We start from the raw sequence: 26261 nt of genomic DNA, 5'->3' as shown, positions 1-26261 counted from the left end.
CCCTAATACTTTTCAAATAATAAAAAAAAACACATTTATAACATAGTAGAATTGTTTACAATTTATTAAAAATTATTAATTTGACATCTCATTGTCAAAATTTGTATTTATAAACCCATTGTATACACAGAAATCAGAGATGGAAACTTGTTTTTTTTTTATTCAGTGAAATTTGACAAATTTGAAATGGATAGTTTTATTTGAAATTAGTTTAATTTTACCATGATTTATAGTTCTGATTAATTCAAACTGCCACATATATTTAATTGACAACTAATATTGCCTATAGCGCCAAGGCCAATATTCGCCCTTAAAATCATTTCGACAATAATAATTGCAATTCCGCCTCGCCATGGCAACCCTGTGTCTCACATGAAATGCTCTTGGTACGAAATGTCTCACCATGAGATTCGAGCAAAGGTATTTGCCTACGTGAGCACATGTGTGTTTGTGAGTATGGATGGTATCGGTGAGTTTCATTGAGTTTCTGTGCGAGAGTGTTTGTGCTGATGTATGTGGCTGTTTGCTTGGCCGTTTTTGATGGTCTTTGCTTTGCTTTGCCTGCCTGCTTGCTTGCTTGCTGGTTGGTTGTTGTTGCTGCCATACACTCATTTGTGATTTCGTTAACATAACGTGTGATATTTGTTCCGTCTCCTACATTTAGTTTGTTATTGACTATCGGCGTGAACGCATCGTGCGCTCGTTGTTAACCATAACGTAATTGTAACGTGAACTCAACCAAACCAAAAGAAGAAAAAAGCAGACGGATTGGAAATAAACGTTTGTCTTGCAATCGTGGTTGTCGTATCGTCAGAGCCAGCCGTTCACCAATAAAACAGAAAAAAAAATAAAAGCAATTCAAAATAAATTTTCTTTTTTTGTGAAATTTTTTCGTTTTCAACATCGTCGTCGTCGGTAGGCTGTTTGTTGTTTCCATTTTTTCTAAATGTTGTTTTGATAACAAATTCAATAAAAAGAAATACAAATTGTTAAAAAAAAGTAAGTGAATTAAGAAAAATCGCTGAAAGGAGAAGAAATTGAAAAACCAGAAATAATTGTGAGCAAAAGTTGTAAAACTAAATGGAAAAAAATTTTTGAATTAGAAAAATAACAAAAATACTTAACTGTGACCAAAAATTAAAAAAAGAGGAATTTACCAATTATTAAACAGAAAACAAAAAAAATTGTTGTGAAAATTTTTTAAAACCTTCAAGTGCAAATTTTAAACAGTTTTTATTGTTAGCCAAAAAAATATAAAAATATTGAAATCATTTAAGAAATAAATATAAGTTGGTGTAATGAATTGTTAAAGAAATTTTTGAATAATATAGAAAAAAAAATAAATTGTTGTTGGAAAAAAGTGTTTCAAACCTCCCCCACCTCTCTCTACACACAAAACCGTTAAAATTCAAAAAGATACACAAAAAATGTTTGACCCTTTTGTGAAAATCAAGAAAAAGCCCAATAATACTAGCACCACCAACAACAACAATAATAATAATGCCAACAACAACACCGTTAACGGCAACAATAATTTAATAGTGCAAAGTTTAGAAGATAATTTCTTACCGAATTTAAATGACATCTCATCGGTGGATGCCGAATTGGATGATGATTGTTTTTGCCTTACACCGCCAGCCACCACACCCACAACGCCTACCCAACAACAACAACAACATAGCAGCAGTACAGCAACACCAGCACTAAGTGCTGCCTTGGCCCAACCTTCAACGTCCTCGGCGGCCGCCGCTGCTGCAGCTGCTTCAGCAAGCTATTCCGCAACAACGTCACCTGCTGCCTCGCCACTCAAGGATTTGACCTCTAGCAGTGCCACAAGCACCACCTGCAGTCGTTTACAGCAGCTAATTGCTGCACCGCCCATCATACAAACACCCCATTTGAGACAGCAGCAGCAATTATTATCTCCACCCACACCACCGCCCTCAACGCCACCAACACCTGCCTTGTTGCAACAACAACTGCAAAATAATTGTTCCCAACTACCCAGCACCTCCTCAGCCTCCTCCTCCTCCAAAACCGTTGCAACGCCATTACTGTCGCCAAACGCGGTACCGCAGCAACAGCCGACGTCGGTGTTGCAACAACATTTGGGCCATACCAACGCCAGCTCGCATGCTGCCGAGCAAGCAATAGTAGCTGCGGCCGCTGCTGCTATTGGCGGCTCACCTTCAAGACCCAACCTGCAAACCTTGGCCCAACATTTGGCCTCACCGCCCCAAAATCACCTGAATCAGTCATCTGCCAACGTTTCTGTCTCTGCGCCCACCTCACCTTTGTTGCAGGAAATTTTCAATTCAAATAATTTACAAAATGTATTAACCAGACAAAGTTCCTCAGCCAGCAACTCGAGTACAAATACAACAAATAGTAGTTCTACAACAACAACGTCGTCATCATCATCAGCAGCCTCCTCTCCATCATCTTCATCGTCCTCGGCCAATTCTACCCTAAGAAGTTTGGTTGCAAATCCTCCCGCATCGCTGATAACATCAAGTACAACTTTGAATAGTATTATTGCCAATCGTTTGAATTCCCCACCGAACGCAATCACAGGATCGTCGACGTCCTCGTCATCATCATCGCTGGCCTCAACATCAGGATCCTCCTCAACATCTACAAGTAATACCAGCTCTTCGTCGTCGTCCAACTCCTCCTCCTCCTCGTTTCAGCAGCAACATTCCGCTTTGACAAATTCAATAACGCATCGTATACATCAATCCATACGCCGGCATTTAAATCAGCAGAGTAATAGTTTAGCCACAAATTCCCAGCAACATAACGGCCACAATCAGCAACAACAACGGCTCTTGCAACATTCACAATACCAACAACAACAATATTCACAAAATCACCTGCAACAAGAACAGAGGCAACATCACTCATCGAGACATTCACACCAGCAGCAGCAGCATCATCATCACCACCATCAGCAACAACAATTGCCACAGTTCTCCGCTTCCGGTTCATTGGCAAATTCTTCTTCCGGTTCCGCATCGTCTGCCTCTTCTTCTTCTTCGTCGTCTTCATCGTCATCAAATTCCAATTCAAATTCACCCGTGTGTGTAGTATTATTGGTCAAATGTCCAAATTCAAAGGAATATTGTAATGCATTACAAGCCCACCAAAATCACAATCTAATACCTCCTGCAACATTACAACAATTACAACAACAACACCAGCATTGCTGTGATAATAAAAGGTAAATTAAAAAAAGTAATTATTTAATAAAAAAAAAACAATAAAGATCGAGTTGTAAATAGTCACCAAAAGGGATAACTGTTTCTCTCAATTGAACTTCCCAGCCCAGGCCAGTGTTTAGGGATATGTAAGTCGACTTTGGACTAAATGCGTTCTGTGATAAATTACTACAATTATAAGATTTTTATCGTGATGTGTAGAAGAAATAGATAAATAATTCAAATAAATAAATGTCTAGAAGTCACATGTGATGTTTGATGTTTAGATCATAAATACAAAGGATAAAATATTATTCTTTCCCAAAGGGACTTCCCATCAGAGGCCACTGTTTAGGGATACGTGAGTCGACTTTTGATCAATCGTTTTTTGGGCATTTCTCTGCTCTCAATTAGATGTCCTAAATCAAGTCAATGTTTAGAGATATGTAGGTCGACTTTTGGCAAATTTTCTTTTGTCATTGTAAAGTCCAAAAAAAACGTTTGGCATTGAAAAGCTTAAATTCAACTTTTCATGATCGATTTATTTTTCTTCGTTAAATTTTCCGACTTATACCACTTTAAGGAATACGTCAAACGACTTTCGATTAATGAACTTTTGGCGTTAAAAAGTGTAAATGTTGAAGTCGGCCCTTGGTTTTGGCAGAAATCGCAAGCTTAACCTTTCGTTATCGGTTTGAAATTACCGATTTTTGGTCTAAAAATCTAAATCAACTTTGGTTTGAAGTGTCAACATTTCAAAATATTTTTTATACAATATTTTTGGTCTGTTTATGTTCGACATTTGGAAGTGAATTCGAAAAAAAATTAATTTTAATTAATTTGAAAATACTCTACGAATTGATGTTTTTCTTTTAAATTCACTTTCTTGTCGTCATAAAAAACGGGCCTTTAATCTACATAAAAGTTATCAAAAACCGACATCGTTTGGAAAACCAAGATCAACAATGATTTTTAACTAATTGGACAGAAGCGAAAGATCGAAAGGTCGATTTTTTCCTGGAAGCAAAAGTTGAAAATCTAAAAGACCGCGGATTTTGTTGAAGATGAAATCAGTTGAAATTTTGCTCACAAGGGGATACGTTTTCCTTTTCATAATTGGATTTCTTAACTCAATCCGCTCTTCTGTTGTGAGAAATTCTGACATGTTTTTTTTTTTTTTTTTTTGTTTCAATTCACAATTTCACAATTCCAAAAATGGATTTCTCCTAGTTTTCAACACGAGTATCCTGAAAAAAAACGATAAATCTAAAAGACTGCGACCTAATGGTTTGTTGAAGAAGAATATGGAAATATTCTGTGAAAGGTACCAACTTAACTCGTTCCTTTGGTTCCAGACTTAACTTCATTCTCCTTTGTGATTCCTTCAAACCTTTGTTGTGAGTGAAGAAAATACACTTCATTCATTCGCCAAAAATATTTTTCTCGCATCATTTCTTTTGGTTTTACTTCCTACTTCATTCCCATTTGTGATTCTTGTAAACGTGTTTGTCTTAAGTAAAGAAAAAAAATTATTTTTGCATCTGTTTAAATTAAATTTCATATCAACGAGTGATTTTACTTAGATGACCGACGTAACAAAAAGTAACTGGTTCATAGTTCCTCTCAGTGAACTAGATTGACAAAATTCGCTGAGTGCACTGAATTTGCCCAACTCTGCTCAGTGAACTAGATTGACCAATTCCTATTTATTCAGTTATCAAGAACCACTTTCTTGCATTCGTTCTTAGATTCTAGATTTACTTCATTTTCTTTTAAGATTCTTGCAATATTTTTAGTTTTTAGTAAAGAAAATAATTTTTCTTTTATTAATCTTCACATTAACGATCAATTTTATTTTAATAAAAGTCGTAACAAAAAGGAACTAGTTTATAGATCCTCTCAGTGAACTAGATTGCCCAACTGCGCTCAGTGAACTAGATTGCCCAACTCCGCTGAGTGAATTAGAATGCTGAACTCTAGTTTATTTATTTGTCAGAAACCATTCCCTTGCATATCTCATGTCCTCTTTTCTTAATAAAATCAAAAAGTTAATTCCTTTTAACGAATTTAATATCGATACTTTCCAAAATGAATAAATATTTTTCCTCTCCCAATACGATTTCATAAAACCACTGTTCTGTTAAAGAAATCGGGTTAACTGTTGCTCCCCTTATTGGATTTTATTTTACTCTCCCAATTGCCAAAACGAGGAATTTCTCCCTGAGTTTCTTAACTGGACAAAACTCTCAAAACTCAACTCTCTTCCTCTCTACTCACTGAGAATAAACCATAGCAGTTTCCAACTACTCTTATTACAATTTACAATAACACGAATGAACGACCAACGTTCGCCGTACAAACTATGACAGCAGCAGCAACAACTTGTCGGTGGACACACGATTTCACGAGCACATGGTTGTTGGCTGACTGGCTGACTGGTTGGTTTGTTGCTACATGCCTTCATCGTCTTCCTTTTTGCAAATGTTGCCACCAACCGCAGCCAACATCATTCGGTACTTGTTTTAGTTTATCTGCTGTCGATGGCATGGCAGGCTGCTGCCTGGGTGTGTTGGAGTATATTTCTGCTTCTTCATCTCGTTGCTTCGTTTGGTTTTTTTTTTTCTTATTTTGCCTAAATAAAGGTGACACACTTTTTCCTTTTCGTTCGTTGTTGTTGTTGTTTTCTTCAATTTGTTACTTTTCCTTCTGCTCTTGCAACAGAAACAAAAAAAAAAACGACAACAACACCATGCCGTTCGTTCTCTTGACTCTCCAAGCAAAATGCCTTTGTTTCCTGCTACCAAATGGATGGCGGCGGCGGCGTTGTGCTGATGATGTTTAGTTGCTGCCGCGCGCGTATTTAGATTAATTTGTTGAATAGATTTTTTCCTTCAATTGTATATCTCCAAGTGAGTGTGTGTGTGTGTGTGTAACGCATGAAAGTGTGCACAAATTTAATAACATTTTGTATCCTTTTTCCCAACGACTACTACTACTACTGCTGCTGCCGCTGCTGTTCTGTGACCTCTTTTGTTACCATTTTTTCACTCTGTGCTTTCTTTTTGATGTTTTGAGGTTGTGAGGTCATAGTTATCTTGTATATGTCAATCTCTCTTGCCGTATATATGTGTATGCAAGTTTTCTAATTAGAATTTTTTGGGTTTACTTCCTAGCATAACATTTAGCCTTAATGGTTGATTGTTTCGAAGGAAGTTAACGAAAAAAAAGAAAGAGAAATGAGGACAACCAAACCAAATAAAAAAAAAACCAACAACTAGGCGTCACATCATCATCAACATCTGCATGGTGTGCCTTGTTTATGTTTTATGTGTCAACATAAGGCGTGTATTATTGGTATTACTTACTTACATAAGGACGTGTGGCGGCGCATGACCAATTTTGGTCATTACAAACATTGGGTAAAGGAATTGGGCGATTTTACTAAATTTAAATGAAAATTAGTATAAAAAATTGATATTGAAGTAGAAAAAGAGGGTTTTCACCTCGAGTGCTGGAAACTTTCAAAGCAAATGAGGTGAAAAATGGGAAATTGAATTTTCTTATACATTTTTTTTAGAAAATAAAAAATCTCTATAAAATATTTGCTAGTGATTTTCGTTTCTAAATGGAATTTAGTTTCTCAACAAAGTTGATCTATAAATGTGTGAATTTTGAAAGGAGTTTGGAAATTTAAATTTTCTTTTATTTACATTTATTTGTAATTTTGTAAATTTAAACTTGTAATTTTGACCATAGCATATAAACGTCATTTAATTGTTTTTGTTACATATTTGAAAATAATCCAAAACAATAATGTCGTTTCATCGTTTCATACCTTTAATGTTGCTGCACGTCAAATTGGCCAAAAATATTTCATTGAGGCGTAATTTTAGACATCATGTCATGTGAACCTCCCTTCAAATTGTTCTGTAACCATGTTTGCTGGAATTTAGAATTCCATATAACTTATTTCACAATTGTTACATGTGATCCCCTCTTGATATTGCTCTTTGACACTTGTATCACCAATTTATAACAATAAAAAAATATAAGTGATAGCGATCCTTTAATGGTGACGTACGACATTAGTTCAGGAGCTATGTGAAACATCTCAATTGTTGTTTAGACTACATGCACAAATGTATTACCATAACTTTAGTCACGGCAATATCTATTTGTTTCGTTAATGTTGACGTACGACAAATTGACCACCAATTTACTGCAAATAAACTACATACAGCAAAACCGCCATGAATATAAGTCTACGACACATTTATATATGCTTTATAGAACAGCAATCCTGGCCTATGCTAAATAATTAATAAGAACTCCTTTAATTTTCCCGTATGACATTCAATTTTATTTTATGTGAACATTCCTTACTTGTGCTTTACGATACGATACCACTAATTCTTTACAATAACTGTACGGTAGTGCCACAAAAATACTTGTTGCTTCTTCAACTAGTTGTTCCTTAAATGTGGACGTACGACTCATATTTACCACATACCTTTAGACATTATTTTTTATCAAACCGCCATTAATATTAACCTACGGCACATTTATGGATACTTTAAAAAAAAACGATATTGACTATATGTTCCTTTTATTTTGCCGTATGGCATTTGATTTTATTTTAGTGCTCTTCGATACGATTAATCCGTTATAATAATGGTACGATAGAGTCACAGCAATACTTGGTGATTCTGCAATGAGGACGTGCGTCAACCTGTAGTGACAAACTATACTTTTTTGGGGGTTTCAATGTTAATAATAGTTAGTTTTCTCTAAATTGTCACCATTACATGTGAAGGACACTTAATGTTGAACTTCTAATTTGAAAGTGTTATACAGTTCTCATTAATCCTTTAATTATGCCCTGTGGCGTTAATATCTCAAATGTAGATTTTCTAATTTTAAAACCGTTACATCGGCTCAGTTGTGTGTGAAGTTCTCTTTACTCCTATAATAATGTCCTGCGGCATTAATATCACACTTATAGAGGTTCTAATTCGAAACCGTTAAATCTATTCATTTTTTGTAGTTCTCTTTACTCCTTTAATAATGCCCTGTGGCATTAATACCACAAATGTAGATCTTCTAATTTTAAAACCGTTACATCGCCCCAGCTTTGTGTGTAGTTTTCTTTACTCCTTCAATAAGGCTCTACGGCATTAATATCACAAATGTAGATCTTCTAATTTGGAATCCGTTACATCTACTCAGTTTTGTGTAGTTCTCTTTACTCCTTTAATAATGCCCTATGGCATTAATATCACACATGTGTGAACCTCCCTTATTTCAACTGCCATATGTAACGTGTTTGACCAATTATTTTGCCAGAATTTGCAAAATTACTGAATTTTATAAAAAAAAAGTCAGTTTTAAATTCCATTTTATGTTATATTATTTGAAATTGTCGCCCTTTTTCACAAAATTAAAATCCAAAGTTACTATCTCACCACAACAACACACACATAAATCATATGGTTGCTTTCTTGTTATCACTGAGGCAGACAGACTGATGCCCTTGATATGTGAAATAAGTTTGTTATTGGAAAATGAATCACATAAAACTCACTAAAAAATTGAAAATAATTCTTCTTATCATTTTCAAAATCTTTGAAAAGAAATACACTTTTTTGCATTTTCCTGATAAGCAACTGGAATATTTTCAATAAAAAATTTCCATTTTTTCCATAAAAATCACGTAGTAAACGTAGCATATGATCTTCGGCAGAACGAAAAAAAACCTCGAAAACTGTTTTTATTTCAAATAAGATATGAATTCAAGTGAAGAGCACGAAATGATTTTGAAAAAAAAAAAAACATGGGTGATTGTCAGCACAAGTGAACCTCACCAAAATTGAATAAAACTAAGGCAAGCCGTAAAAAGGGTGATGGTCAAGATTCATATTTATTCTTTGTTGGGCCAGCAAAAAGCCAGCACCACAAAACTAAGGAAATGAAAGCCAAAAGAAAGTGGCCATAATATTTTTTTCTTTTTCATTTCTATTTTTCTTCTTCTTCTTGATTTTCATAAGCAAAGTCTAGCACATGGCCATGGCAAAACAGAAAAAGACAGAAACCACAATAACAACAACACCAGCAAAAAAATAAATTCAAACAAAAAAAGTAGATTATGAGATCATATAAAAAAAGAATACGCCAAACAAAAGATAAGAAAAATTCCATTTTCATTATTAATTTTCCAAGAACATACTTTACATATTCATATGGAGGGAGATCTAATGACAAACATGACAATTTGTCAAATTCAGCCTTCAACCTAATTACCTAGGTTGTATGACTTTGTGTCCTGGAAAAAAAATCATATTTTCCTTCTAGTTATTGGGAGCAACGAATCCATTTCCAATGTTTACTTACTGCCTTGGCCGAATCCCGCCCACCCATTCACCTTAATTTATACAAACACTTGATAATAATAACAATCAATTGGAAGGGGAAGGGAAGGTGGTTTATGGCCATAATTGACCCATTTCACTATTAAAAAAATCATACCATGCTTCTTTTATTTCTGTTTTCATTATTAACTTTTTTTCTTCTCTGTTATTAATACAACATGAAAATGAGCACAATGTCCCCCTTTTATTTTACTACAGTGTAGTGCAGTGTTGTTGTTGTTGTTGTACTTGTTATTCGTTAACCAATTTTTTCATATCCAAACAATTGTTGAATATATGGGTTACGATGTCATTGAGTGTGAGAGAGAGAGAGGTAGCCAGTGAAGGGCGAAAGTAACATTGATAGAATTGGGATAAGGGAGAGAGACAGAATTGGGATAAGCGAGAGAGACAAGAATTTGATTTGAGGAAATTAAAAAAAAAAAAATATTGGAAGCAGCTGGCAACACTTTAGCCTAGAATTGGATTGGTCATTGAAAGCTAACCCCAATTGTTCTCTTTACTCCTTCGATAATGCCCTATGGCATTAATATCATACATGTGTGAACTTCCCTTATTTTAATTGCCACACGTTACTTTTTCGACTTATTCCTTTATGTAATCCTTCAATAATGCCCTATGGCATTAATATCATACATGTGTGAACATCCCTTATTATAATTACCGTACGTTACTTGTTTGACTAAATTCCTTTATTTACTCCTTCAATAATGCCCTACGGCATAATGTGTGTGATCCTCCCTTATTGTTAGAGCCTTACATTACTTGTTCGCCTAATTCCTTTTATAGAATTCGACAAAATTACTAAATTTTTTACAAAAAAAGGCAGTTTTAATTTCCGTTGTATGTTTTTGGAGTAATCCATGGCAGAATTAAGATGGTAAAGCCAAGCCATGCTGAGTGCGATGGTGTCGAGTCCTGTTGGAATGTTCAAGGTTTGAGTGCCAAAGGCTTTAATACACCCTCCAGACAATTTTCGCGATAATATTTGGCATTTTTTCTAATGCCATGGTCGATTAATACGAACGGAGAGCGACCATCGGCTGTTATGGCGGCCCATACCATCATCATAGCCGGCGCTTGAGTTATTGTGGCCAACCGAAGGTGCACATTTTCAGCTGACCTCATTGGCAAGTACACACGATCATTTTGCTTGTTTACAAACTGCTGGACAACGAATGTTTTCTCATCGGAGAAAACCAAATTCGACAGTTTAGCACTTTCGGCCAAGCAACTCTTAAGCTCTTTTGAGTCTATTTTCTTTCTGTTGCGGTGTAAGTTCTTGCACTTTTTGTAATTACAATGGCTTTACCCCGAGCTCATTTTTCAATATTTGCCATTTTTCGGCCACTGCGACGTGGGTTTCGATCGATTGAGACATGAAAATACCACAAAGACCAAACCCATCAAATTATTTAACTCTCACTTTTCTATTTTCAAGAAAATCCCTCAAAATAATAACTTTATCATTTTCCTTTCAATATTCTTGTTAAAAAAGTTAATTCTCCCACCCCCTTCCACATAAAATATATAACAATTATGTCATAAATATTGTCTCGAGTATTGTTCGGGGGAGAAATGTAAAATATATAATTGTCAAACCACAAAATATATTGTTTGGTGTTTGTTGTATATCTGCCGTCGCCGCTGCTGCTACCTACCTTATTTTTCTTCTCTTCAAATAAACTGCTTGTGTATGACAAACATAATTGAACTTAATCATAATAAAAAAACAAAAACAACAACGAAATAATAACAATAAAAAAAACAGTAAAAAATGCGGTCATGGTTAAAGAAGTACTTCTTTTATTAAATTCAATTAAACACATACACCCCACATAACCAAAAAAAAAAACACAAATTCAGTGGCACATTTTTGTTGTTACTGTGTTTTGGGCTTATTTTTTAGTGATATCGTTATCAAACAATTGCTATTATCACATGGGAAACCCATTAAAATATGTTTCAAGAAAAACGGAATGGTCAAATTGGGTAACTCTACTCCTTACACCTTCAATATGGAAGTGCGTCATTAAGTGATTGTATGGAGTTTTCTCTTGAATTTGTTTAAAAAAAGATTTGTTTTTTACTAAATTAAACAGAAAAAAATTAGTTAATTTGGTGGTACTTCTCCTTTACGATGGAGGTGTGTCATATTTGCCAGCATTATGATGTATGGACTTTTTTTTACTAAAGAAATAGTAATTCGTTATTGCAAAATTGTTATTATCACATGGGAAAGAATGTAAAAGAATGAAGCCGGTCTAATTGGGAAAACTCACTCCTTCCGCCTTTAATATTGAAGTGCGACATAATGTAAATGTATGGAGAAAAACTTTTGGAATTGTTCAAAAATAGTTTTTAAAACAAAAAATATCTAATTTGTTTTAACAATCCTTTTACGAAAATTTTTGACAGAATTTTGGTGTTTATGACTATAATTGACTATAATTCTTTAAATGATTTATTATTTCATTTAAATCATGATTTCACACCGTTAATATTACTGCACGGCTAATTGACCAAAAATATTTTCACGTGTGTACATCCCTAACAACTAATTTTGTTAATATTTCTTAAAAATAAGTTAATGGCAAAATTTCTTTCATTGTGGGTAATTTTAGAAACCATACCATGTGAACCTCCTTTAACATTGCCATGCTACCATGCTTACTTTAATTTAAAACAATTTAGGATACCTGCACAAATTCAGTATCATCACTGAGGTCGTGTCATCTAGTCGTTCCTTTAATGTGGACGTTCGACAAATTTGCCACTTAAAGTAAATATTCATTTAAATCAAAAAGTAATTTAAGCTTACGATACGTTTATAAATACTTTGAGTCAACAATAATAAATATGAACTTCTTTTACTTTGCCGTATGGCATTCAAATTTACTATGTGTGAACACACCTTGTTAGTGCCTTACGATACGATCACTAATTCCTTAGAATAACGGTACTAGTGCCAAAGCAATCTTGGTTGATTCTGCAATGAACACGTGCGGCAACCGGATGTGGCAAATTGTAAAATAACCTTTATGTATTAGTGAATTCATAACAATTAAAATAATATATAAACACATTATTAAGTGATGAAGTTTCTTTAATGGTGCCCTGCGACATTAATATTTAACGTATGTGGAACGTTTTTACTTCTGTTTAGTCTTTTAGTAATATTGTAAATATTATTTACTTTAAACCGCCATTAAAATTAGTCTACGACACATTTATTGATATCTTAAAACAACAATATTGGCCTGTGCTCACTGATTGATAGGAACTCCTTTAATTTCGTCGTATGGCATTAAATTTTAGTCTATGTGAACCTCCCTTTTTAGTGCATTGCCATACGACCACTAATTCATTGCAATAACGGTACTAATAATGCAGCAATACCGGTTGCTCCTACAATGAGCACGTGTGGCAACCCCTTGTGACAAATGATACATTTACGGGTTTTTAAGGTTATAAAAATTATTTTCCTCTAAATTGGAAAACTGAATGTGCCATATAATAAGTAATCGTAATATTTTACTTTATTTCCAATATTTCCCTTTCTCAATGATGATGATCCAATCTAGAATATTTGTATAACATTTTTGAGTTTACGATTGGCCTCTCTGTGACCTACATGAAATCATCATATACACAATGACCTGAAAACAAATTCTCATATAACTAAAAATTTACCATCAAGGCAAGGCGTGATTAGTGTATTTAACAGTCAGTCAGCCAGCCAGGCCGGCGGTCATTTAGTCATTCGGTCCTCTTGAATTCAATTTCAATTCAATCAAGTCAAAAAGATAATATCATTGAACGTCGTTAACATTAATACATATATCACCGTTAGACGGAAGTTGATTTTCAATAAACAAAAAACGAAAAAAATTGAAAGCACGCACACATACACACACACTCAGAGACACAAAACCTACATCACATCATCATTCAAACTCAATGTAAATATATCTACACAAAGTAGGAAACTGATGAATTTGCACTTGAATACAGAGAAAAATGAAAAAAAAAACAACAACAACAACGTTTGTACGAATGACGACAAAGTGACTGACTGAAAAATCTATAAAATGCCACAATAGTAAATGTGTTATTCTTTCGTCACACATACACACAGACATAGCTACATAGAAAACTATTTTTTTTTTCTGAACATTTTTAGATCAAAGGTTAATTAATTTTCAAGTATGCATGCCTTTTGTATTGTACTTTGGAAAATGAAATCGTTCCGTCATCTACAATTAGATAGATAGACAGACGGATAAATATACAGGAAAAACTAAACGACATGATCATTTCGTTATGATGATGAGGTTGATGAGAACGCACATGTGATGTGGTGTGATATTGATGGTGATGATGATTTGGTTTGGTTTGAGTAGGAAGAGGATGGGGGATTTTGCGGCAAAACTCAAGGAGGGAAATTTTTGCGTTTAAGGTTTTTTTTTAGTTTTCATCGACATTATCATAAAATAAATCATGATGACGTCTGAGGCGGCAGAATTTCGTTCATGTATATGTATGTATGTATACACGCACACTCACTTGATATGATTATTGAGGTCATTTATCAAGGAACTCTACTCTTTTGACAACATTCATTTCATTGGATGTTGTTGCTGCTGTTGTTTTTTTTTTCTTTTTTTTGTGCTTCTGCCTTCTAGTCTAGTTATTGGATATATATTTTCATATGGACATCAGGTTTTATTGGGTGCCTTCTTGAGGCTGGGTTTTCTTGTTGGTTACTGCCGCCTATAAACCATAAAAATTACCAACATAAACTTTTTCTTACATGCCCGGCCATACGCATAAGTTTGGACCAATTTTTGTCATACACACACACGGTCAGACGCACACATTTGCCCCTGGTTTCAAAACTTCCCAGTAAACAATTTTTGCCGAATTCGGTCCGATTTCTGTCAGAATCTCTGAAAAAATGTCCGATTCTGATTCCGAATTCCTTCCGATTTCGGTACGAAAGTTGTATGGACGTGGTCACCGAATTCGGAAAGATTTTCTGAAAAAAATCTGAAAAAAATCTGAAAAAATATTAGATTTTCTGGACGAATTCGGTCCGAATTCGGTGAAAATTCTTGAAAAAATAGGAGAAAAAATTAGATTTTCGGAAAAGATTCGGAGGACAACTCCGAATTTCTGAAAGAAATCGGGCAGAATTCGTCTGGAAATTCGGCGGAATATTCAGATTTTCTGAAAGAAATCGGTCAGAATTCGAAAGAAAATTCGGAATAAAATTCAGATTTTCTGAAAAAAAAAAAAAACGCTCAGAATTCGGGAGAAAGTTCCGATTTTCTGAAAGAAATCGTTCAGAATTCGGAAGAAATATCGAAAAAAATCGTCACACCACTTAAAAATGAAAAAAAAACACATATTTATTTAAAAAACAAACAATTTATTTCGGGTTTCGTAAAAATGTAGTTTAAATATTACATCTATAATACATTTACATTATAAATATTATTTTTATTAGGAACATAACATACAGTAGCACGTTTCTGTTTCAACTGCTAAACAAGAACTAAAAATAAAAAGCAGTGCACACAGAAAACCGGTATGTAGTTGTTTTTGCAATTTTTTTCCATCATATTTTTTTGGGAACGAAAGAGAAAGAGGCTGATTCACAACAACAACAAAACGCACATTTTTACAACGGAAAATCTAACAGTTCACAATAACAATAACAAATAGCATTTTTGCTTTGCGCTTTGTTGTTGTTGAGATCTTGAAATCACAACAACAACTACTATGGGAGAGAATGTGTCAAACCACCACCATCCGTTTACATGTGGGAGAGAATATGCCAGAGCAATAGACAATCTACTCTCTCCGTTTGTACATTTTTCGAGTTTTTTTCGCTTAAAAACACAGGAAAATGTGCAGAAATTCTAAAAAAAAACGTTTAGAAAATCGGACCAATTTCTATCAGAAATTTCTGAAAAAAACGTCAGAAATTTCGGAAAAAAATCTAAAATCAGAGCAGTCGGAAAAAATTGTTTATGGGGTTATCTTGTTCGTCCCCAAAAAAAAAGAAACAAAAACAGAAATACACAAAACCAATGGGCAACAAGAACAACTTACAAAGGCACGAACGCACGCACTCATGTAGCAACAAACAGGCACGCACCCAGCATGGTTGAAATTGAAACGCCAACTTTGGCGTCATCGTCAGCATTAACATAAAACACTGCGACGTCAACGTTGGCGCTAGGCGGCACCTAAACAATACTAAACATACAAAGCTCTCTTGCCTGCTCTCAGTCAGTTATTAGACTTACATATGAGTAAGTACCTTGGCGTTGACGCCGTCGTTGTTTAAACATACTCGGCTGCGGGCTTGATGTTTAATTGTTATGGGCAGCACTGTAACTGCAACGCCATGGTGTGCTGCCACTACAACTACTGCTGCTACGCCTATGTGTGTGCCTTGTTCATTCGTTACGTTACATTACGACAGAAATTGTGAACTGAAATAAAAGTAGACCATGACCTACAAAAATCCAATAACATCCGAAAATATTATTACAATAAATGAAATACATTTTGTAGTGGATGTTTTTTTTGTTTCATTTTCATTTTTTTTTGTTTAATAACAACGACATTCATACATGCACAACACTCTCTTGAGTGTTTGTTTCATTGTACAAGCACACGAACGAACAAACGAACGTGTACGTAACAGCAGCAACAATGACATATTACCGTTTCGTATCAAAAATTTAAAGGTTACAATACCGTATACATAGGCCCCATGCACGTACATATTTGTAACACACTACAAATCAACACCTGTGAACCCAGCTAATAATAATAATTATTATTATAAGCTAAATGTAAAAAACCTTATAGTTTTCATTTTTTTTTCATATTTTTTATTATTTTTTTCCACCTGAAAAGGTCATCATCACCACACAACGCATAGATCAATAAAATTTTTGCCATATTCTAATTTATGTGAACAATATTTTAATATTCTTAATTGAATTATTAACCTTCAGTAATAGTAGTTGTATAGGTAGTATTTCTAAACCGGAAATATATTCTACCTAGAGTGTTGGTGACCTACGTTTTGTATGACTTTGAACATTTTTTTCTGTAGAGGGTCAATGATAAGCGGAAATAAATACAGAAAAAATCATTTTGTTGTTAAGTTTCTAAATCGGAAAAATATCCACATATGTATCTAGGTCATTCAAATAAGCATAAGTTCTAGATAATTAAAAACAAACATTGATCTGACAAAATTTTCAATGTTTTTTTTTTTTCAGAATTGTTGTCCAAATGTTATTACTAGAAAAATTGATTTTCAATCTTTTTTATTGTCATACATCTCAATCGGAAATTTAGATGTATCTAGGCCATTCAAACATAAATTCTAGAAAATAAAAATTATTTTTCTGTTTTGCTCTTCACCACTACATTGTTTTTCAATCTTTTTATTGCTATCTGTTTGTCTATCTTCATTTCTTTCGAAATTATTTCACATGTGAACTCTCCTAAAATTCATCTATAACTTGTTTGCGATTAATTAAAGCAATAATGCTGCTTTGATTCTCAATCAATCATTTTTTCACCTTAAATATAACCGTAAGACATTTGTTTAGATTTGAATGTCACTTTAATATCACAATATGTCAACTCTTCTAAAATTTTTCTATAACTTATTTGTTTTTAATTCAAGGATTGATCCTCTTTTATTCTAAAGCAATTATTTTCTTTTCGCACCTTAAATATAACCGTAAGGTATTTGTTTAATTTTTCATGCTTGTTTCATATCACAACATATGAACTCTCCTAAATTAGAGCATTGATACTGATTTGATTCCTAAACAATTATTTTTGCCCCTTAAATATAACCGTAAGACATTCGTGCAAATTTTCATGCTTGTTTTATATCACAACACGTGAACTCTCCTAAATTTTTTCTATGTCTTGTTTGTAATTAATTTGAGCTTTAATACTACTTTGATTCTCAATCAAATCTTTTTGCATCTTAAGTATAACCGTAAGGCATTTGTCCAAATTTTTGTGCTGGGATTATATCACAACGTGTGAACTCTCCTAAAATTGTTCTATTATTTGTTCATGATTAATTATAGCATTGATACTGATTTGAGTCCTAAGCAATTCAAGTTGCACCTTAAATATTACCGTATGGCATATTTTCAAATGTTCATTCTTGTTTTATATCACAACATGTGAACTATTCTTACATTATTTTGTTACTCTTTTGTGATTGATACATTGATTCTTAAGCAATTGTGGTTGCACCTTAAATTTTACCGTAAGACATTTGCTTAAATTTACATGCTGTTTTTATATCACAGCGTGTGAACTCTCGTAAAATTGTTCTATATTAATTGTTCATGATAATTTAGAGCATTTGCACCTTCAATATAACCGTAAGGCAACTGTCAAATGTTCATGCTGATTTTATATCACAACATGTGAACTCTCCTAAAATTTTTCCATAGCTTTTTCGTGATTAATTAGAGCATTGATACTACAATTATTTTTATACCTTTAATATAACCGTAAGACTTTTGTCTGTCATAAATGACCTTATTATACTTATACTTGGCAGCACTTGTACTAACACTATCTCTTATCATTAATTTCAACGTACGAAAACTATACAGATATTATGTTGATTAAAAAAAATTGTTTGAGAGTGTTGGACACTGATTTTGAATATTAACGCTGATCTATAAATATATTGGTACACATTTCATCCGAAATATTGGTGAATGGTGCTAATATTTCGCAGTGTGAAAATCCCTTGTAAGTCCTCTTAGATCAGAGAAATGATTAATACAATTTTATAACAAATTTCACATCGTATTGGTGTGAAATAATAAAGCTCATGTTGTGAACTCCCCTTGTAGAGAGTGATTCGGGGCATTGAGTTTGCCATATGGGCAACGCTCTCTTCAACACCTCAAATATTGTCGTACGCCATTTATATACAATGCATGTGAACATCCTACATTGTTTTACCGTTTGTACATCGATACTTACAACACGTTTAGACTACCAAATCCACTCGATTAGAAGGTATCGATAAGATGGGTATCTAAATTTGGCAGCATTGTCAGTAATTACGATGTATGTCCTTTTCGTATGTCCCAGTAAACTTGGTAGCACTATTTGAGTGTTCACAATATGTGAGGGTTCACACACCTCAATCTACCTTTCAACTGACATATTTGTGTGAAAATATTCAAATTTATCAGCACAATGTTGGGGTAATTCTATACCATGTTCATACTCGGCAATTTTTCGATGTATAACCGTAGTGTTTATTATCAGGATTTTCAAAAGGGACTTTTTTTACGATAACTTATTATTTTCCATAAACAATGGGATCTCCCTTCACACTATTTTTTCATGAGACTCAAAGAAAGTCACAACATTACTTTCATTAGATCTAAAATAGATATGATTGCTTTCATTAATTTCTTATCGATGCCCATTTTTTCCTGATCATCATTGAGATAAATTCCCACAAATCTCTCCAAAACAATGGCAAAAAAAAACAAATAACATGTCCTCTCCCCAAATACGATCACTTTTATTATTTGGGAAAGTAAAAAAAAAACACAAACGTAGAGCATTTTTTCTTTTCTTTTCAACAAAAAAAAAGAAAGTTTTTTTATACATTAAATATCGTTGCAGTATTTTAAATAATTCCCCATTTTCACTGGTTTACAATAATAATGTGGATGATGGATGGATGGATGGCCAAATGAAAGGGGATTGGATTTCAATGGCGGGCTGACTCTCTTTTGGACAGACGACATGGCACCTCTGGTTTAAATGATCATGCTGTGGCCAAAGATGATGATGATGTTGTTGTTGTTGATGTGAATAAAGGTTGTGGGTGTTGTTAGCAGTGTTTTGTGTATTGTTCATAACAACAACTACTACTGTCATGAAGTTTTCACCAAACAAAACTTTCAATATAACGATGTTAACACCATCTTTTTTTTTTGGGCACAAGATTAAGGGTTATATTTGCCTTTCTTTTTTTTGGAACTTGAGATATTAAAGGGCGTTTTTCCGATATTAAATGTTTTAGAAATTTATATTTTCAGTGATTTTGTCTAAAAATAAAATAATTCCCTTCATTTGGATTCCTTTCTGTATTTTAATCAATTTGGCAGCATTGTTTTGCTGTTTTTTCCTTGTATGAACTGAGCATGATTGCAATTTACTCCAACACACGATATGCACTCTCACAATTTGACAACAGCCACAGAGTTGATCAAACTTTTAGTTTTCATTTAAAAAAAAAGGAGGGGGAAAACTGTTGGAAATTTTCACTTTTCCTTTTCAAATAATTTCCATTAATGTTTCCAATTAAAGTATTTCGTTTGCAACAACTACTAAAACGATATTAGTTTTCTTTTTTCTCCCTCTTCTTCTTCTTCTTCTTTGCTGGTTGGATATTAGTTTTTGGAAAAGAGAAAGGTATTTTGAAAGTTGAAAAGTTGTATTATGTAATTTAGCTTTGCGTGGTGGTTGTTTTTTTGGTGTCGGCGGTGTTGATGATTACGGAAATGACATGTCATGTAACACACAAACTTTGTCCCCAATTTCTCTCGTTTTATTTTTATACCCTACAACACTATGTGTTGGGGGTATTATAAGTTTGATTGGCCCAAAAATTATGTAACACCTCGAAATATTGGTTTCCCACATAGGAAAGTATATATGGATCTTCCTAGCTCGCCGAGCTGAGTCGATCTAGCTATGTATGTCCGTCCGTCCGTCTGTCCGTCTGTCCGTCTGTCCGTCTGTCCATGTTAATTTGTAATCACTCTACAGGTCGCAATTATGGCCCGATCTTCACGAAATTTAGATTGGAGGTGGGACTGGGGTCAGAATAGAACCCTATTTCTTTTGGAGATGATCGTCAAATGTTTAGGGGTTGAAATGGACCAAATACTGAAAAAATTTCGGATTTTGCAGTAGCTATACAGATCGCAATTATAGACCAATCGACGCGGAATTTCGCATGTAGCTAGAGTTTAGGGCGGGGAAGAAGCCTACCAATTTGGGTGGTCATCGGATAATATTTAGCGGGTAAAATAGACCATATATTTTGTGTTGAAAAAATTCAAAATTTTTCATTAAACCGCGAATGTTTTAAATTCCGGCGAAATCACAAAGCCATGACAAGGTTACTTCTGATCTTCACATTGATGTTAACATCCAACAAATCGGATATATAGCAAAATATGTGCGATATATATGTTTATCAAAGAAGATATGCTTGAAAAATCTCTTATATGTCGAGAACGGCTGAACTGATTTCGACAGTTCTCATTAATTCAGAATGGCCTCTTGGCAGGAAAGGAAAAACGTCTAAAAAAATCGCATAAAAATATCTGTCTAAAGATGAAAATATTGATTTTGTAAAATGTTCTCATATTTTTTCAATTTTGTCATATTTTTGGCATATTTTCATTTTGAATTAAACATTTGGTAATATTTCTACAGCCAACAAAACTAAGTAGTTAGGATATCATATACAGATCGCATTTATGACCCGATCCTTACGAAATTTTGCATGGAGATAAGATGAGGGTCAGAATAGAAGCCTACTCTTTTTGGAGATGATCGCCATATATTTAGGGGTTGAAATGGACCAAAAAACTGCAAAATTGTCTGCAGGTCGTAATTATCGCCCGATCCTCACGCACATTTGAATGGGGGTTACCGGACATTACAAAAGCCAAGCAGTTTTGGATGGCCATCCAAAAATATTCAATGTGTGAAATAGTTTGCCAACTTTTGTAGACAAAATACGAAAATGTCCATTCCAGTGACTTTTTGGAGAATTCACAAATACAGGAAAGACGCACTTCTGACTATTTCGTTATCGCTGATTTCGTTGAAGAATATATTCAAGTGTCTGTATCTCATATAGATGCGATTCAGTCAAAAACAAATAATAAATGTTAATCTTTTGCCACTTCTAAGAGATTATAGGTCTTTGGGAAATATTGGTTCCAGATCTAGGAAGACCATTTACGTGCAACATCTACCAATAAATTGGAAATGAGCAAATTAGTTTAAGTTGCTGTTATTCGAAAATTAGAGAACGAAACCTGATGGTTTTCTTTTATTATTTGTCACAATATCTTGTGGAATTCTTTCGAGTATCTCGCCTATATAAACTGTATCTTTTATTATAGTGTTGTAGGGTATTCAACGGTCGGCCCCGCTCGACTGTAGCCTTTGCTTACTTGTTTTTTTTTTTTTTGTTATTGTTTTAAAAGCGGTCAACCGCAAAATTTTGAAAAAAATACAAATTAAAATCGTTTGGTGTTGTTGTTGGCTACAACTTTCGTAGCGTTGCACCCAATTTAACACTTGAAACCAGTTAAAGTACTCACTCAAACATGCTTTGAAAATTTACATAATCTTGCGTGAAAACCTAACACCACCGGCACACCATCACCACTTAATGGTTTGATGGGGCAAAGCTAAAACCTTCAAAAGCTCAAAAAGGTTTATATCTCACAATCGGAAGGTTAAATAATTTGTGGATGGTGGTTTCTCCTAATGAAAGTTTTTTTGTTTTCTGTTTATCGATTTGTCTACAACCACCACCCCCCAACGGAAGAGAAAACAGCTCCTTAACTTATTTGAAATAATTACAAAAAAAAGTGTAAGATTACGTAAATATTTGAATTTCATATAAGAAACCGCCAAGAAAGCCGCAGCAAAACAAAAAACGGTTTAAATATGATAAATTACCACCTTTCTCTGTGTGTAAGCTTAAAAAAAAGAAACGAAAGAAAGCAAGTAACTCAATGTGTGCTGTGCGCATAAGAGCCCCACTCAGTGGATCGTTGTTGGCGTGTGAACTCGTGCCCATAATCGCTGGGCATTAGAAATTTTGTGTGGGTGTTTTTTTTTTAACATTTCACATGAACCCCCCAATTACATACGCTTTGTAACAATAAATGGTTTTATTAACAGGGATTTAATGGTTTTTTGGACAAATCTATATTTTTCTATTCTCAAGTTTCCTAAAATAACATTTCATATGCGGTTAAAAATGGACAACAATTTCAGACCTAATTAAGATTTAATTGTACTGTACGTTTTTACGTTACGCCTGCAATAATCAAAAAGAAAATCCACTTTTAGGTGTTCAGGCCACACATCGAATCAATAGAAGTTGAGAGAAATAAAATTTCCTAAGCAAAACTGTAATCAATTTTGTTGCGAAAGGCAGAACATCTTAAATAGTGACGTACGGCATCGTTCTGTCACAAAAAAAATGTAATGCGTTTTGGTTGTTGAATTTATTTTACATCATTCCTTCATTTCTACATGTGAACATCCCTAGTATATTACATAGATAACATATTTAAGAATGATTCAGGCTTTAATGGTGACGTATTCATTATAAATTTTCTTTAATATTGACGTGCAACACTAAGTTCTCATAGATGTGAACCTCCCTTGTTATGATGCATATATTAGGATAGGGATGTATATGTTTGAAACTGAATGGCACCATCTATAAAATGTGAATGAAATTTGGCAGCATTGTTTCAGCTGATTAGCGATTCCTTCACAATAGGGGTTCACAGAATTCGATTTTCCAGCAAATTTAAGAATTGAATCATTCTCAGCACATTCGTTGGCACTATGTTCTCATAGATGTGAAACTCCCTTGTTATAATACATGTATTAGAATAGGGATGTGTATATTCGCAACTGAATGGCATCATCTATAAAATGTACATAAAATTTGGCAGCATTGTCCCAGCTGATTAGCGTTTCCTTGATATAAGGGTTCACATTCTTTAATTTTCCTGTCAATTTCCTTAAGTTACCCCAAAAATTTGTAACAATTGTTGCAAATTGTTACTTGAAAAAGTTCTGCAAAAGAGAGCGATTTTAGAGAGAAATTAACAGTTTTTTACTGGGAGCCTGCAATTTTTAAGCGGGAAAAATTCTTTTTGCAATCACTTGCAACTTCTCTTCGTCCTCTTTGAGTATCTGGTAAATTGGTTTTATGCAAGACAAGTTCTTCCCACTTGGAAATCTCCTTCTACCATTTTGAGTATTTTTTGATTAATTTTTTTTTTCAAGAAATAAAAGATTTTTATTTTGGTATTCGTATGCAAGTTGCAATTCGGATTTTTTTTTTGCCTTTTTTATAGAAAAATTGTTTTTTTTTGGACAAATCAGCTGTTTGTAATTTTTGCGGGGATACCGTCTGTTTACTTTTTATTGTTTTTTTGCAAAAGAGAGAGAAACTACTTCAGAAAAAAGTAACTGGACGATTCCTGCAAGAAAAGTAACCAGGCAGACCTCTTTTGTACTTATCATTAAATTTCAAGCCGGCAGGACGTTATTGTCTGTCTACACGTAAAATTAAAAATATATATTTTTAATTTAGTGTGAGATCTAGAACAGATCAAACAGAAATGAAAAATAAGTCAAAATACCGTTATTTTTGAGTAAAAATATCAACATTTGACAGCACTTCTTTCATTATCTGTTAATCCTATGTAACAAGGGTTCACATGCTTCTAATATTTTGAACAGGGGTTCACATGTCTCCACATAATTTACCCAAATGTTTTAGTAGCATGGCCAAACCTCAAACTAGCTTGCCATATGTACCAAACAGAGAAAATTGGGATTTTCTATATACATATTTATGCATAAAATTATTAAAAAAAATGTATAAAATTAATAAAAAAATATTATATTTTTTTTAATTTTGCAAAAAAAAAAAAAAAAAAAAAAACAACGACAATTTACTATTTGGTCAAACCATCGTAATGTTGGAACCCCCTTTATCCCGAAGATAAATATTAAATTACCCCGAGGATAAATATTTTTTGATTAATTCCTAAAGTTATGATCCCAAATATCAAAACTAAAGTTAAAATAAGTCGAAATACTGTTACAAGCTCTCCTTGAGTAAAAATATTAAAATTTGGCAGCATTTTTTCGATTATCTGTTTTCCCTTTGTAACAGGGGTTCACATACTTGTAATCTTTTGAACAAGGGTTCACATGCCTCAAAATAATTCAGCCAATTGATTAAGTTACATGATCAAACTCGAATATGATGAACAGCCAATATTTAGCAAAATTTTAACAGGCCAATAAATAAATTTATACTAATTTTAATTTTATTCTAAAAAAAAGACAAACATTGCAATTAACTATATGGTGATACAACTTTTTTAAACAATTATAATAATAGTAATGCTTGAACCCACCCAATATCTACTTTTCCATTGATTTCACATTATTGTTCATGTCATGATCTATTTATGATCCACTCAACAACGATTTCCTCATTTTCAAACAATCTATTTTAGACCATTAATCTTTGCCCGTTTTTAGCGCTTTGTGTGAAGTTTGTTTTTGTTTGTCTGTCCGGCTGGCTGACTGGCTGGTTGGTTGCATGGTTTCTAAACAAGTTTTGAAATCACGTTTTCTCTTATCAGGCAAACACCATGCATAGCAGCGCACAATGCATTCATTACACTTCAAATGAGCAGCGGCAGCAGCAGCAGCGGTGTCAATGCATTTAATCTCTTGCTCTCATTTTAAGCTCACTCTCTCTCCCTCTATTTCTTTCAAATAATGTTATTTAACAGGGGCCAGATTTGTTGGGGTTTCTCTCAAACTTTTGTTTTTATTTGGTTGCATTTTTTTCAAATCGTTGTTGTTATTTTTGTTTTTATTTGCCATTCTCTCACTCTCTCTGTGTCTCACAAAACTTCACATGTGTTTTACCATGGTGTTGGATGGCTTGTTGTTAGTCATTTCGTAGTGGTATATTATTATTGTTTTCTTTGGGGCTTTCTCGCTACTTTCTAAACAAAAACAAACGTCAAAACCCCATTCCCTCAATTGGCCATAAAAAAACGACCACCACAAACAACAACAACGTGGTATATATGGAAAAGAAATTAAATAAAATAAAACTACAGTAACAACAACAACAACGGCGCGATCATTTCGTACGTACGTTCAAATGTACTCTTTCCATTCATGTTTGTTGTGTGAACCAAAAAAAAAAATAAAAAAAGAAAGACAACACTTTGATAGTAGATGGATGATCGTACGGACGGACGGCGGACAGACAGACAGACTTTGGTGAAAGACATTTCTTCTTTGTGTGTTTGACTTTTCTTTCTTATTTTAATGTAACCTCTTATTCATTTATATTGTGCTTTTCTCTGCCGATCTGCCGCGAGTGTCGTTAAGATGTGCTGTTTTTTTTTTTTGCTTTGGTGTTATAGACCAAACGACACTTAAGATTAACACAGATCGATATTAAAGTGAAATGTATTTAATATTGCAAAGAAAAAGCAGCGAGAGCAAATTTCACATTTTTTTTTTTTTTTTTTTTTTTTTGATTCTTTGTTGAGAGATGACCTCTTTGACTTCTTTTGGGGCTATTTTGGTTTGACAAATAAAAAGTTGTTCAAAATGTTTTGGGTAACCCTTTTTTTGCTTGAGTGGGATGTTAATTTGGTGTGTGGCCAGTGTACTTTATCATTGAGGTAATGAGTTTCTCTTGAGAGAGAAGGGTTCACATGCTAGGGATTTT

The 26261-nt window shown here is 33.8% G+C and overlaps 1 protein-coding gene across 2 annotated transcripts in view; it reads left to right on the top strand.

The window, feature by feature from the left end:
* LOC131805390 (protein roadkill-like) overlaps positions 1-26261 on the top strand; it is a 239911-nt gene that overhangs the window by 199280 nt on the left and 14370 nt on the right. Inside the window, exon 1 of one of the 2 annotated variants that reach the window (XM_059128502.1) lies at positions 662-3220. The exons of the other annotated variant lie outside the window; for it this stretch is intronic. Coding sequence (XP_058984485.1) covers positions 1428-3220 — 1793 coding nt within the window. The 5' untranslated portion in view covers positions 662-1427. Of the gene's footprint in view, positions 1-661; positions 3221-26261 lie in introns of those variants that run through there. 2 annotated transcript variants of the gene reach the window in all.

Source organism: Musca domestica, unplaced genomic scaffold (assembly GCF_030504385.1).
Source record: "Musca domestica strain aabys unplaced genomic scaffold, Musca_domestica.polishedcontigs.V.1.1 55, whole genome shotgun sequence".
NCBI classification, from domain to species: domain Eukaryota; kingdom Metazoa; phylum Arthropoda; class Insecta; order Diptera; family Muscidae; genus Musca; species Musca domestica.
Note: the sequence above shows the minus strand (reverse complement) of the source record. Positions and strands in the feature narration are given on the sequence as shown.